The following is a 13,229-nucleotide window of genomic DNA, read 5'->3' on the forward strand; positions in this document are numbered from 1 at the left end:
GCCCGCCAACTTAGCTCAGTAGGGAGAGCGTTGGTCTACGGATCGCGGGGTCGCGAGTTCGATCCCCGGGCGGGACGTATGTTCTCCGTGACGATTTGAGAGAAGACATTATGTCTGAAATCATCCGTCCTCCACCTCTGATAAGACATGTGGGGAAGTTGGCAGTTACTTGCGGAGAACAGGTTTGTACTAGTACAGAATCCAGAAACACTGGTTAGGTTAACTGCCCGCCGTAACATGACTTAAATATTATTGAAAAACGGCGTTAAACCCAAAACAAACAAACAAACAAATATTAACCCAACAGGAGGGCGTGTATCAGGCCATTAGCAGGATCATGACTCAAATGTTCAAGTTAGGGAACCTCGTCGTTAAGGTCGCTGCACTTCCCCCACACCGCTGTAGGTTCAAATCATGTTTGATGTGTAAAAGTTTTTTCAGGTAATGAAACCATCCATCTCGTTTACGGAATGTAGGTTGTTACACGTGTATACATGTACTTAGAAATAAAACAATATTGGTTAGTAGTAGCAAATTTGATACACCAATCAAAACAATATTCTAAATTAATCAAATGGCATTAACTGATATCAATGGTAAAACTGTAAGTCAGCTTTATTTGCGTCTTTAAACTGATTTTAACCCTAATGTACATTATTTGCTAAACATGTAGGACGTTTTTTGCATGCTTAACAACATATCAGTAGATATATACTTCTATAAAATCACAACAATGCCATTAGTTCCGCAGTATCAACTTGTCAAACATGTCATCTGTTGATAGTTGTATTCAAAGAATTAATTTGTCTTTTTATATGTATCTTGCATTAATGTAAATTGTTTGTAATTTTTAACTGAATGAGGACCACAAGGGAATTTGAGCACGCATCAACTGTGCCCTTTTCTATAAAAAGTTATAATCATTATTTATTAAGTAAATACGGTGGTATGTTTAGAGCATGCATTTAATTTTTTAAGATTAAAGTATTGTGAGCGAACGACAACTTATCTAGATCGTTCGACATCTTATCTCTAGCGCTTGATATATTATCTCGAAATCTAATCATGAGAGCACGACATCTTATCTCGAGTGTTGGACATCTTATCTCGTGCATACGACATTTTATCTCGAGCGATCGACATCATAGCTCGAGCACTCGATATATTATCTCGAGCGCTCGACATCTTATCTTGTGCCCACGACACCTTATCTTGAGCACAAGACATCTTATATCGTGCGCTCGAATTTTATCTCGTACGCACGACATCTTATCTTGAGCGCTAGACATATTATCTATATGTATATGTGCCATTTTCATGTGTTTAGGTCATCAAAAAAAATACGGAAGAGAAGATAATTAGGGTCCCACTTATTCAGATGTTATTCAAACTTTCAACAGATATAAATTGTTAGTGGGTACTTGTCACATAGCCCTTAGGGAGGTGTGTCAATCCACCGACAACTGACTTGTTTTCACTGTCAGCAGGCTCTGGTAATATGGATATATTGCTTAAAAAGGTTAATAAGGTTTATCTTCTGTTCATGATTTTAATTGTTTTTTTGAACGAAGATAAGTGATAACAACTCTTTGTTTCTTGATAAGGGTCGTCTGGAATGTCATTTGAAAACATTAACTTATTCTTCTTATCAGGGACAGTGTATGGAAATTTGAATTCGTATTTTCTCTTCCATGTTTTGGGAAAATCTCCTGAAGGAAAACAAGTACAAGTTTATCAGCAGTGCACATGATTGGCCATCATATCTTAAAAATTAAACAAAATTAATGATGTTTACTGCATGTTAGAATAGCAACAAATGGCAGTTCAACTGATAGCATCATTTCACGCATTGTTCGACAGACCAAGTGAATTGCATTACGGAGGTAGGTAGGTATATCCATTCTTCTGAAAGCAAAAAACGAATCTGTCTCCGATGTGATGCTTTATGGTTTAATAATGCAGAAATAAGAAATAAATTGCCGCAGAAACGCTTCAAAACAATGTTCCATTTAAATGACGTCATTTTGTGAATTTTCTTTATTTGAGCTAATTTCAAACAGCTGAAATATTTTTATGAGTCTATTGCTCTGAATAATAATCAATATTTTGCTTCTTTTATGTATTTATATTGAAATGTTAAGCAAAATGTAAAATATAATGTATGATTGTTACCAATGTTACTTGGAATATATTTGGGTGAAAGGTTACTTGTTACGGCCTTTATCAAATACAAAAAAACAACAGTTCGATTTGCAACACCTATTTTTTAGTTTCCGTTGATAATTTGTTACTTATTATTTTCAAACTAAGATCTAAAATTGTTCAAATCTCAGTAGAAAGTTGTGGTTTCTTGCATTAAATTGATGTTACCATAGAAACGAAGTATGTGACCTATATGTCTAAATGTAAAATTCAAAAGCGTTGACACTGGTCTATTTAAGAAAACAATCAATAGGAAGTTTCGGCTTCCTATTTTCATTTCAACTAAATCTGTGAAAATAATAGCAGCATGCTGAACGATTTTTCAATGAAAATGCCAGGCGAAGGTTACTGCTGTATGTACATTAGGCTGTGAAATTTGTTTGAATACATTGCAAGTAACACGATGACATGTGAGATATTTTTATAAGATATTGTGACAAAAACAAGATAGAAGCTATTTTAAACATCTCTGTTGCCATGGTTACTTTAAATTTTAAGAAAAATTGGGTGCCATGTAAAGTGCTTGATATTTTGTTAATAATATTACCCAAATATTCCACGTTGGTCGTTAACAGAATGGCACTGATGCCGTCAAAACCCCCGTTTTTATACATAGTTGTTTAGAAATGACAGAAAAAGCGTTACAATGGAAACACGAGCCCCTCGACATATACATTTAAACTTGATTTTAAAAACTTACGCGCATACTAGTGAAGTTATCAATTATGCTGATTTCTACGAATATCAATGAAATTTGAATACACCGATAAGTATTAAATATCCGTATTTTCCTTCTTCTTTCAATTTCAATGTTTAAACAGACAGAATAAGAGGCATGCTGTTTGTAGCAAAATTCAGACAGTTCATAAATTTAAATATTCCGTAGGTGTATAAAATCTGTTGAAATTAAATTAAAATTAAAAATGGAGGTTAATTTGTTTTTAAGTAGGTAAAATATCAGCTCAGAGATGTTAAAGTTCATATGCTGTCATGGATCTCTGAGCTAAAACAATCCCGTATTGATACCTTACTAGAAATTGTGCCAGAAGCCTGTTTACGCTATAATGTTCGCAAATGAATTCCATGGACTCCCTTTTTACCCCAAAATATTTCTTATCCATTTTTCATTTGATCTGATATAAAATAAAGGCAGTCTTATAGTGCTGTCTGGAGGTCCGAAAATCAATATGAATACTAAAAAATGTTCTTGTCTTTGAATCCGTATTATATTTATTTAAAAATGTTATTGTTAGTGGAGAACTAAACCTGAAATGTTTGGCTATTCACAAAGATCGTTGCTATGACTGTGGTTTTGTTTGATAGGACTGTACCATATATGTAAGCTGAACCGAAAATATTTCGAACTTTTACTATGTACTTCAAACAAATAAGCTCTGATTACTCCCTGCTTTATCTGCTAACGCACCTAACTACTATAATACAATTACTCACGGCAGCTTTCAATTTTATATCGACACTGCTGCAATCCATTTCTTGCCGCATACCAGAAAAAAATTTAAACCATACAAAGTAATATCTCGTCTTTGTTTATTATTTCTAATATGTAACAGTAACAGTGTGTTAATAGCACCATGTTTTATATTAACCGTTGCCTATCACATCTTGTTTTTCTCTTAAAAATCATCAGGTTAGTTGCTCTTGCGTTACGTTCCGGTACCAAGTTTAGTAACCATTTAGTAACCATTTTACATGTCCATAACCAGGGTGCACAAATCAGCAACACCAACAAAAGTATGTTTTAATGATTTTATATCGATAATTTTTGTTTCTCTCCGATAAAGAAATACATGCTATTAACCATAGCTTGCATGTCATTTAAGAATTCGGAAAGCGAGAACATAATTAACAGAACAGTAATTTTGTAAACGAACTTTTTATTGTAAGGACCAGTTTTACTTTGTCGACCGGAATTCTACAGCGTACACAAGAGTAAGTATTCAGCCCTGACACAATACTAGTATTTCAATATTGAAAAACATGTCTTAACAACAACAACAGCACATGAAACGCCGTTTTAATATTTTCCCGGAGCTTAATGCATAGGCTAGAAAAGTGAAAGAAGGTTGCGTATGTGCAAGAAAATGGGAGTGACGTCACTACTAATTAAAATGCATACAGATGTTTTCAACTCTAAAATTATATGCATACATCCATCAGCTTTCTTGCATTTTTTTTCATGCAATTTATACAACATTCCAATTTTCCATCTATGTTCAACCAGAAAGGCCTAAAAGTATGTGTCAGATAACAGCTCCTGATGTATATCTACTAATTTTCTTGATGGAAATGAATAATTTCTAATTGTGTTTTCGCTCGAAAGTTGCAGATAACCTAACACTTTATTAGTCCTTCCGCAAGCATTATATATAAAACGAGCACTGTTTGCGCTAAGCTGTGTTCGCCATTTCATTGCAGTTGCACTAGAATTTTTTCTTTTTGTGCAGTAAATACAATAATCTCTGTCAGCTGATGTTTGTCGTTTGATATAATCTTTGATTTTAGTTGAAAGATTAAATCCGGCAAATTGGAACATTTCCCTTGCTGTTCTAATAGGGTAATCGGCAAGATTTTCATAGTTAACTATAAGTAGCCTTTCTGGGTATTGCAATAGAATCTTCTTTGAATGTTTTAGATCGTCGAGCAAATTATAGCAATGTTTATGCACATCTTGTGATGTTGACCTTATAAACACACTCGAACTCATAATTCCTCTAGGATCTCTTACAAGATGAATCACTTTCATGTTTGCGTGTGATTGCAAAAGAATTATTAATGATCTCATCCTCAGTCGTATAAATTTCATAACTTTAACAGAAGCATTTTCACAGTACGCTTCTTCTGCTTTTAAGCAGGAGTTAAATGCCTCCCTACCACAACATCCATGCACATTTGGTGTTGAATCGTTTTCCAACTGTATTGGCAAACATACCGAACTTAAGTTACAGGAAACCCAACAGTTAATCTCTTGTAGACTGACTTCCATTTCTTGCGTTTTATTATGCCACCTAAATATATTGTAATATATATTATATACGTATGCTATCGTAAATAAATGTTTCCCCATTTTACTTTTTCTAAAGATTTTCCTTTTATAGTTATAATAACAGTCCTGTAGGGCTTGAACTGAACCTTAGGGTATATACAAATATTTTTGCAGTTTCCTATTTTTTTAGACTTCATGACATCTTGTCATCTTTGGGGAAAATATTTAAGAACATTTGAAATTGCCGCCATCGGTAAATTTCAATGCAGTTTTCCATGCAAAAATAATAGGCAACTTTAAATTGGGGTTTATTCAAGGTTTATTTCTAGATACCTACAATGGCCGCTATCAGAACCAAATGATAAGCGTATTTTTCATATTGTATTTCAGTTGGTTGCTTAGTAGGTGATAAAGGTTTTATTGATACTTGCAATATACTTTTCGGTAACAAAAGAAAAGCATAATATCACGCAGTGGTAAAATAGCCAACTCAGTATGTACGTAACACATGCATTTCCGCGCGTGTACACTTCAATTTTACTTCTTACGATCAATTCCGGGTCGTTTGAATGTTTTGGCAGACTCACTTCGCGTAATACAAAAGTGAGGACTGAAGAGACGTTCACTTCTTATTTTTAACTACAATCAGATCAATTTTAAAAGGACCGTTGAGGAATGATGCTTTTTTTGTAGAAGTGCGTGTTGTCGTAACAATGATTTTTAACATGTTGAAAGCCTTACAAATTTTTAAACGAAAACAATGTTTTTTTTTTATATCTTAAATTTGCATGCATATGTTTAAACATTTATGATGTGAATGCCGTACAGAAATTGCTATGTATTACGTATATTCCATCAGAACTCGAACTGAACTTTGCAATAGGGTATGTACATGGTATTTTTGAAGTTTCCTGTTCTAAACTTTCAGTGAATGAGAATCCACCGGATGTCATCTTGCCATCTTTGAGGAAAAAAAGAAATAGGAAAGTTTAAAATGGCCGCCACCGTCAAATTTCAATGTTGTTTCCCTGCAAAAATAATAGGACACTTTGATTTATTCAATGTTCTATTACTTTATGTTGTTCTTTAGATGGATCATTTACAGTACCTCGTGATCTAGGGTATTTTCTTTTTTCTAGAATGCCTAAATGGCCGCCATCAGAACCATATGACCGAATTTTTTATATTTATTTCAGTTGGTTGCTGAGTAGGTGATAAAGGTTTTATTAGTATTTACAATATCATTTTCGTTGAAATAACAAGCACTTGAAGCAAAATTGCTGAAATAATAAAAACACAATTCATACCTCGAAAACAGATAAACAGATAGGTACGGCAGCATCAGCACCAGCAACACCACCATCGCCAACTTTTAAACTTAAAACTGTTAAACAAATTGAAAACAGACAAGCGCAATTTAAATATGTTTGTAATCAGGAAACTGAAATTGTTTAAACATGTATACACATGTTTTGACCTGTTGTTACATCATTAACAGATATATTTTACGTCTCTAAATACAAATTACTTGCATTACACATATTTAAAAATTCGCCGATGCCGCTTACTATCATGATGATACAACCGTGAACAATCGATATCATTTTATATTACATAGGCAAGCAATTATCCTCTTTTCATAGCCGAAATGTCAACGAAATGAATGAGAAATTTAAAATGTCTTTGTCCTAGAGTATAAATTAGGTAGTAAAACTGAAATGGTTCACGGTATGTGTATAACATGAAGCAAGATTTCCCAAATAATAAAATATGTTTTAAATCCACCCATAACTGTGTTTTACAAAATCAAAAGAACCTAGTCCATGTATCAACCGTATTCGAATCTAAAATACCTAATTCAAAAAATAGGTACTCCAGACTCATAAAATTGTTCTTTCAAATAATAGTCTAAATATGCAGAGCCCATCCTCAAACATGTACAGTTCAGCTCCAGTCATCTTCAAACCGGCTGGCACCTGTGCCATTTAATTAAGCTATCTATATCCTATTTAACTGCTTCACTATACAACATAGAGAGATAACTTTTCAACAACTGCCATATCGTGAGATCAATAGGATAAATCTACATGTCGACCAAACCATTAATTCTTCGCAAGGGAATTTATCTGGTAGTGTTTCCGGGGAGTTCGTCGGGCTACTGTTTGTGCATGTCAGGATGCGTTGATACATAACATTTGGAAGTGATAATAATTTTACGTTTCAATATCCAGTCGGAATTAACCAAACTGTTTTTATACAGTTAGACACGGCTGGTTGTGTTTGCATTTTCATGTGGAATATTTGAATGGCACTTTTTTCTGCGTGCCAGTTCATTCATTTCATTTTTACAACTTGATGTTGCACGACTCATAGGTACAGTGGTGAAGAGCACATACTTTATGTGTCAAGCCGCTTTATACATAAACATAGGCAAAACAATTGTTTTATTTTTAAATCCAGCCTAATTATATATATAAAATACATGCAATTATATGCAGCCTTTGTTAATATTTCGTAGTAAATTGTGTATAACGTCGAATTGTATTGACATTAAACCAATTGACGTCACATTTATTCTTACCTAAGCGATTTCGCACGTGACGGTTTTCGGTGCTGTCAATTTGTACTTTAGGCCCCGCCCGCCAGTCAATATGATAATCTATCATAGATCATGTTTAAACAAATTGAAACCAACAAAAACATCAATTTAATAATGATATCCGTTAAGATTATTTTCGAGTACCACATGTGCTTTATTTCTAAAATATTTTTGTCATAAAACTATTTTTATAAATATTTCTAAGAACACTAACACTGAATAGCAGATTGACTTTTTCTTATATTAACTTCATATTTCTTCTTTATTTGTGGCATCTATATGTAATAGTAGATCATTTGCATTACCTTTTTATATCCATAAACAGATTATACATGCAATATAAGCATAGTATTATAAATTATACTTTGGCAATGATAACAAAATTAAAAGCAAATTGTAAACATAACAGTATGTTACTTTCAGTTTTACGCGTATCAGTTCCCTTCTAACAGTTACATTTAAAACGTGTCATAACAAATCTTCTTATTAAATATATGATATTTTGCAAATATCTTCAAAACTCCCATAGCTTTGTTTTTAATTCCAGTACGTAAATTTAGAACAACATGCTTTCTCTAATATATTGCAATTTCAGAAATGCTAATCAAAAGGTTATTTAATAATATAAATTAAAGTAAAAAATTTGTAAGAAAGTCACTTTTAAAAATGAGAGATAGTATCATGGAAGGAGTAAAACCTCAAATTTATTAAATTGTTTAGATATATAAGATTACATATGTGTTGAAATTCAGAAACTTTTTAAGTACTTTTTAAGACATTTTAAAATTATTTCGTATTACATGGGCATAAATAATGTTGATAAATATGTTTCTTTAAAAGCAATAATGCTTGCTGTTAATGTATACACAAAATAGTTTTGTACCATACTACTGACCAACAATTGTCCAATTCAGACAAAACTGGGATTCCTACACTTCAAGGAAAAAGGTGTAAATTTCAACTTACCATGGTAAGCGGTTTTATTTCAAGCTAATCTTTGAAGGGTATCATTTTTAAGTAAACTTATTATTAATTTATATTAATATATTTTGAATATGATCATTTTCAAGCAAAATCTGGTTGGGAGGGCACAACAGCAAGTGAATTGTGTGCACATTGTTGATGATTATTTATGGTATCCTTGACCTATACTTTCATCTCATCATATGAATATAATTTAATCAAAAATGACTATTAAATTCCATATATTCCTTCTGCTTTGAATCAGCAACTTGTTAACATTAACTGTTATTCGCAATAAAACAGAAGACGACATCTTAAAAATGAATAATAACTGCAACACGATATTGTGCATATAAACTGTTACAGAATTTTTATCCTGGAAGAACTTTATCAGTTTCCTGTCATTTAATATTATTCATGCTCATTTCACATCAATAAAATTAGTCCTTTAACTTGCTTTAAATGCAAAATTTCACATTTTTAGACCTAATAGTGTACAAATTAAAAGAAACAATACCTATATAAATGTAGATTTAAAGAGTATGTCAATGTAAAATTGGGTAAAAATATTGCGTTATCGTAGGTATGTAACAGTTTTTAGGGGCATGTCACATTGCATTATCTCAATTTAAATGCTTTACTTGAAAGGGCATGCCTCTTATAAATATATATAACAGAAATTCTACCAAATAACAAACGTGTAACAAATATAGAGTTGGTAACGTTCTAAGGTCCTCTTTAAACAAAGTAATGATTTTTAAACCTTGTCAATAGTTTAACTAAACTTAATAAGTGTTATCAAGTTTTAATTAGAAACCGTTCTGTAACTTTCCTCCAATGCGAAAATTATAAAAAAAAATGGAACAGAATAGGTAATAACCTGTGTTATGTATGTCACATTGCTAATTATTGCGATAAAACTGGATATTTTCAAATTAATTTAAACAGTATAAATCATACTAGCAGGAACTTTAGAAAATGTCACAAAGTTTACAAGTTTATCCTTTCTCATCTTAATATTTTATCTTGAAATAAAATTTAAACTTTCAATAATTGCATTTGTAACGTTTGTTAAGATTTTTACATAAATGGAACACAACTAAATGTAATAAAAATAGTTTTAAAACATTTATATATTTTGATCAGATTATGATTGAAATTTTCTGTCTCAGATGAAACGTCGTTAGAATGATAGTATTACAAGGTAGATTATTTTGAAACTCTCTTGATCTAAATTCTACAGGTACTTTATTACGAAATGTCATTTATTACCAAATAAAGAACCCTAATGAAATACAACCATAGTTTACTTATATTTTGAATACTAGCTGAAACGTTTACAATTTTGACGTCACAATGTACTCTTTTAAATGCAGAAAAGACTGTCCCTGTCTTCTCCCGCTAGATGTGTAAGAATATATCTTTCATTTCTTGGCAAATAAACATATAAATTGGTAGTCGTAGTTTAAAAGGCAGCATTCGGGAATTAAATTAGCCTTTGATTTTTACTTACACAATCATTGATAATAATATTCTGTCACAAACTGGCATACATACTTCAAAGTATCTATAGTAGAAAGACAAGTTATTGTATCGTCTTTCTATAATTTTTTGATTGAGATATTGAGGTAAATGTCAGAGTTCGCATGCATGATTTTCTGCTTTTGATTGTCATTTTTCTACATGATAATACAGAGTTATCGTTCCTACCGGCTATTTAATTACGTTGATTTGGTTTTGTTAATTATATCTGCAGTTAATTATCTTCTTGTCTATGAAAGGAATATGTACTTATTTATTTTGTCATTATACTTATAATACTAAAGTTAGTTTAGTAAGTAATTAGCTAGAGAATTGATAACAATTCTATGTGGTGTATCTTATACAAGTGACGTATGGACGTAATAGCACACATACTGTGTTGTATTACTGGCACATTTTATTCATTGGAGCCTGCATGATGTATGGTGTACCCTGTACCCAACATAGCAACGTGTGTTTTTATTTGTATTTGCTATGGTCCTTACCATATGTTATATATTTTAGCTTCTTCAGCCCGACGACATATTTCCCGGTAATGTAACGTCCCGGAATTGAAGTGATTAACTTATCTCACTTGGATGAGATTACCCGGAACCGGTGATCTTAGTTAAATGATTGTGTCTTAACCGCAAAGTTGTTGATCTTTGTACCAGGCTAAGATAGCTCAGTGATACAAATACCTGGTATGTGGAGCCAGAACGGGGTCATAGTTTTCACGGTTTGATAGGACAGTATTAATGTTGTGTAATTCTTTTACGTGCTAGTTCATTGGAAACTGAAACGTCTGTAACTGTGAACTTTATGATATGAAATTATTTGTTTCTCTTTCTTCATTAATTATTTGTTTTTCTTTGATGATTTATTTATAATGTTTAAGTATCATTGCGGCATATCTATACAATACAATGAAACATATTGGTTAAAAAAAGAGTAGTACTCTTTCTGATATTGCTTTTCTACGTACAGATGAAAAGCACTAATACATGGCATACTTCATGAAATTGGAATATAAAGTGTACGGAATAATAACGTCTGTTTCACAAAACATTCGTACGAGCTACATATAGTATAGAGTATAGGGTCCGCGTACATTTTGATTTACGAAAACTACTTATTAAGCTTATTGTACATTCTGCAACGGTAGAAACATCAGGTGTATTGTGCATAATAATGCATTTGTCATATATTGAATAGGGAGGTACACAATGACAACACTTTTTTTCCTCAAAAATAGACTTTGATGAAATGTTTTGTATTAAAAGATCATGATGTTGTGTATTGAAAAATGAAATAAAAATACTAGGTCACCGGCTTTGTTTCGAATTAATTTACTCCTAGATATGGTGCTATTTTAAACATTTTTCTATTTTTTTTTACTCCAAAAGTATATTTCAGTTCAGTATAATAATCACCATAAATTTGAAATCTAAACATTTTTATAACATAAAAACAATGCAATATATCTATTTGAAACATGCTCAGAAAAACTAAAAGAAAATGATTTTGTAAATAAAAAATACTTGTTCAGCAGACCCAAGGGCTATTTTTGCATATTTTGTCAATTTTAAGTTGGTACTTCTGCTATTTTATCGCATTTTACATAATATAATTTAACAAAACTCGCTTAAATCAAATTACAACGAGGTGGAGTATGGCGGTCATTTATACAACGCAGTTTGGTACGAAATACTCTTTCACTGTTTGAGCAAATGGCTTAGATTATATTAAATTATCAAACGACAAATTTCTTAATAAGCGGATTTTAAGGTCTTTCTGAAATATTTTGATGTCATAGAACGATGGAAGTTTCCGCCTTTCACCGAACAAAACCTATAGTTTAGGAATATTTATGTACGGTATGGGTACGGTACGGGACAAGAAACAGCTGTGACTCAATGCAGTATATGTCGGATTGAAACAATTTGAAACAAAAGTACTGTAAATGTATATATTTTGTAACTATGGTGATACTTAACCTAACCTCTAGTCGGTATAATATACATTATATACATTAAATGCATGCGAAAATACAATACTTTGCGCATTTCTGCCATACGCGAAATTAGATAATCACTTCCGGGCATACGCAAAAGACCGCTCTAACTCTGCAATGAGCTACATCGATTTTTAACACAACCAAATTGGCACAGTGTTGGGGTAAATATCGACCCGTCCGAAAAAAAACTATCGTGAGCGCCTTTAAATGAAAAACCCTATTGGCAAAAACTCTACTCAACCATATAAAGCTCACTTCATCGCTAATTCAAGCTCTTGTACAACTACAAATATTTCAAAACTATCAACATCATGTCTAACTGCTGTGAAAGCCCACGTGGAAAGATACTGCGATAAAGTATACGAAAACTCTGGTAAACACTTATTTTGGTCGGTTAAAAAATTCTGGCGAAATCCTGGATAAGTTGAAAATTAATAATTACAAGGTATCTACAGTCAGATTCAAAAGACTTTTGCCAGAGAGAATGCTACATTTATCGCTTGCAATTTTGATAAAGCTTTTTTTACTAGCATTATTATTAAACATTATACAATGTGGACCTGCGACGAAGTTTGTAAAGCCCTTTCCTATAACTGCATTTAATAATACATCACGCTATCTGGATGACATTCTTAATATGGATAATCCGTTGTTTGGTCAATTGATGGGTACTATTTATCCTAGGGAGCTTCAGTTAATTAAAACTAACAATTCGGATACTGATGCTTCATTTTTAGATTTACATCTCTTTATTTATGACAATATTATACATACCAAAATTTATGACAAGAGGGATGATTTTAATTTCAGTATTGTTCATTTTCCATTTTGGATGGGGATGTACCTCAGGCTACATCTTATGGGGTATATATTTCTTAATTAATTCGGTTTGCCAGAGCGTGTAGTCATGTCAAGAATTTCAA

The 13,229-nt window shown here is 32.2% G+C and overlaps 1 protein-coding gene across 1 annotated transcript in view; it reads right to left on the bottom strand.

Moving 5' to 3' along the window:
- Positions 1 to 2,054: 2,054 nt before the first annotated feature.
- Positions 2,055 to 13,229, bottom strand: part of LOC123543342 (carbohydrate sulfotransferase 1-like) — a 60,364-nt gene continuing 49,189 nt past the window's right edge. The window contains exon 3 of the mRNA XM_045329422.2: positions 2,055 to 5,228. Within this exon, the coding sequence (XP_045185357.1) occupies positions 4,451 to 5,228 (778 nt within the window). The 3' untranslated portion in view covers positions 2,055 to 4,450. The remainder of the gene's footprint in view (positions 5,229 to 13,229) is intronic.

The sequence above is a fragment of the Mercenaria mercenaria genome, chromosome 7 (assembly GCF_021730395.1).
Source record: "Mercenaria mercenaria strain notata chromosome 7, MADL_Memer_1, whole genome shotgun sequence".
Taxonomy (NCBI): domain Eukaryota; kingdom Metazoa; phylum Mollusca; class Bivalvia; order Venerida; family Veneridae; genus Mercenaria; species Mercenaria mercenaria.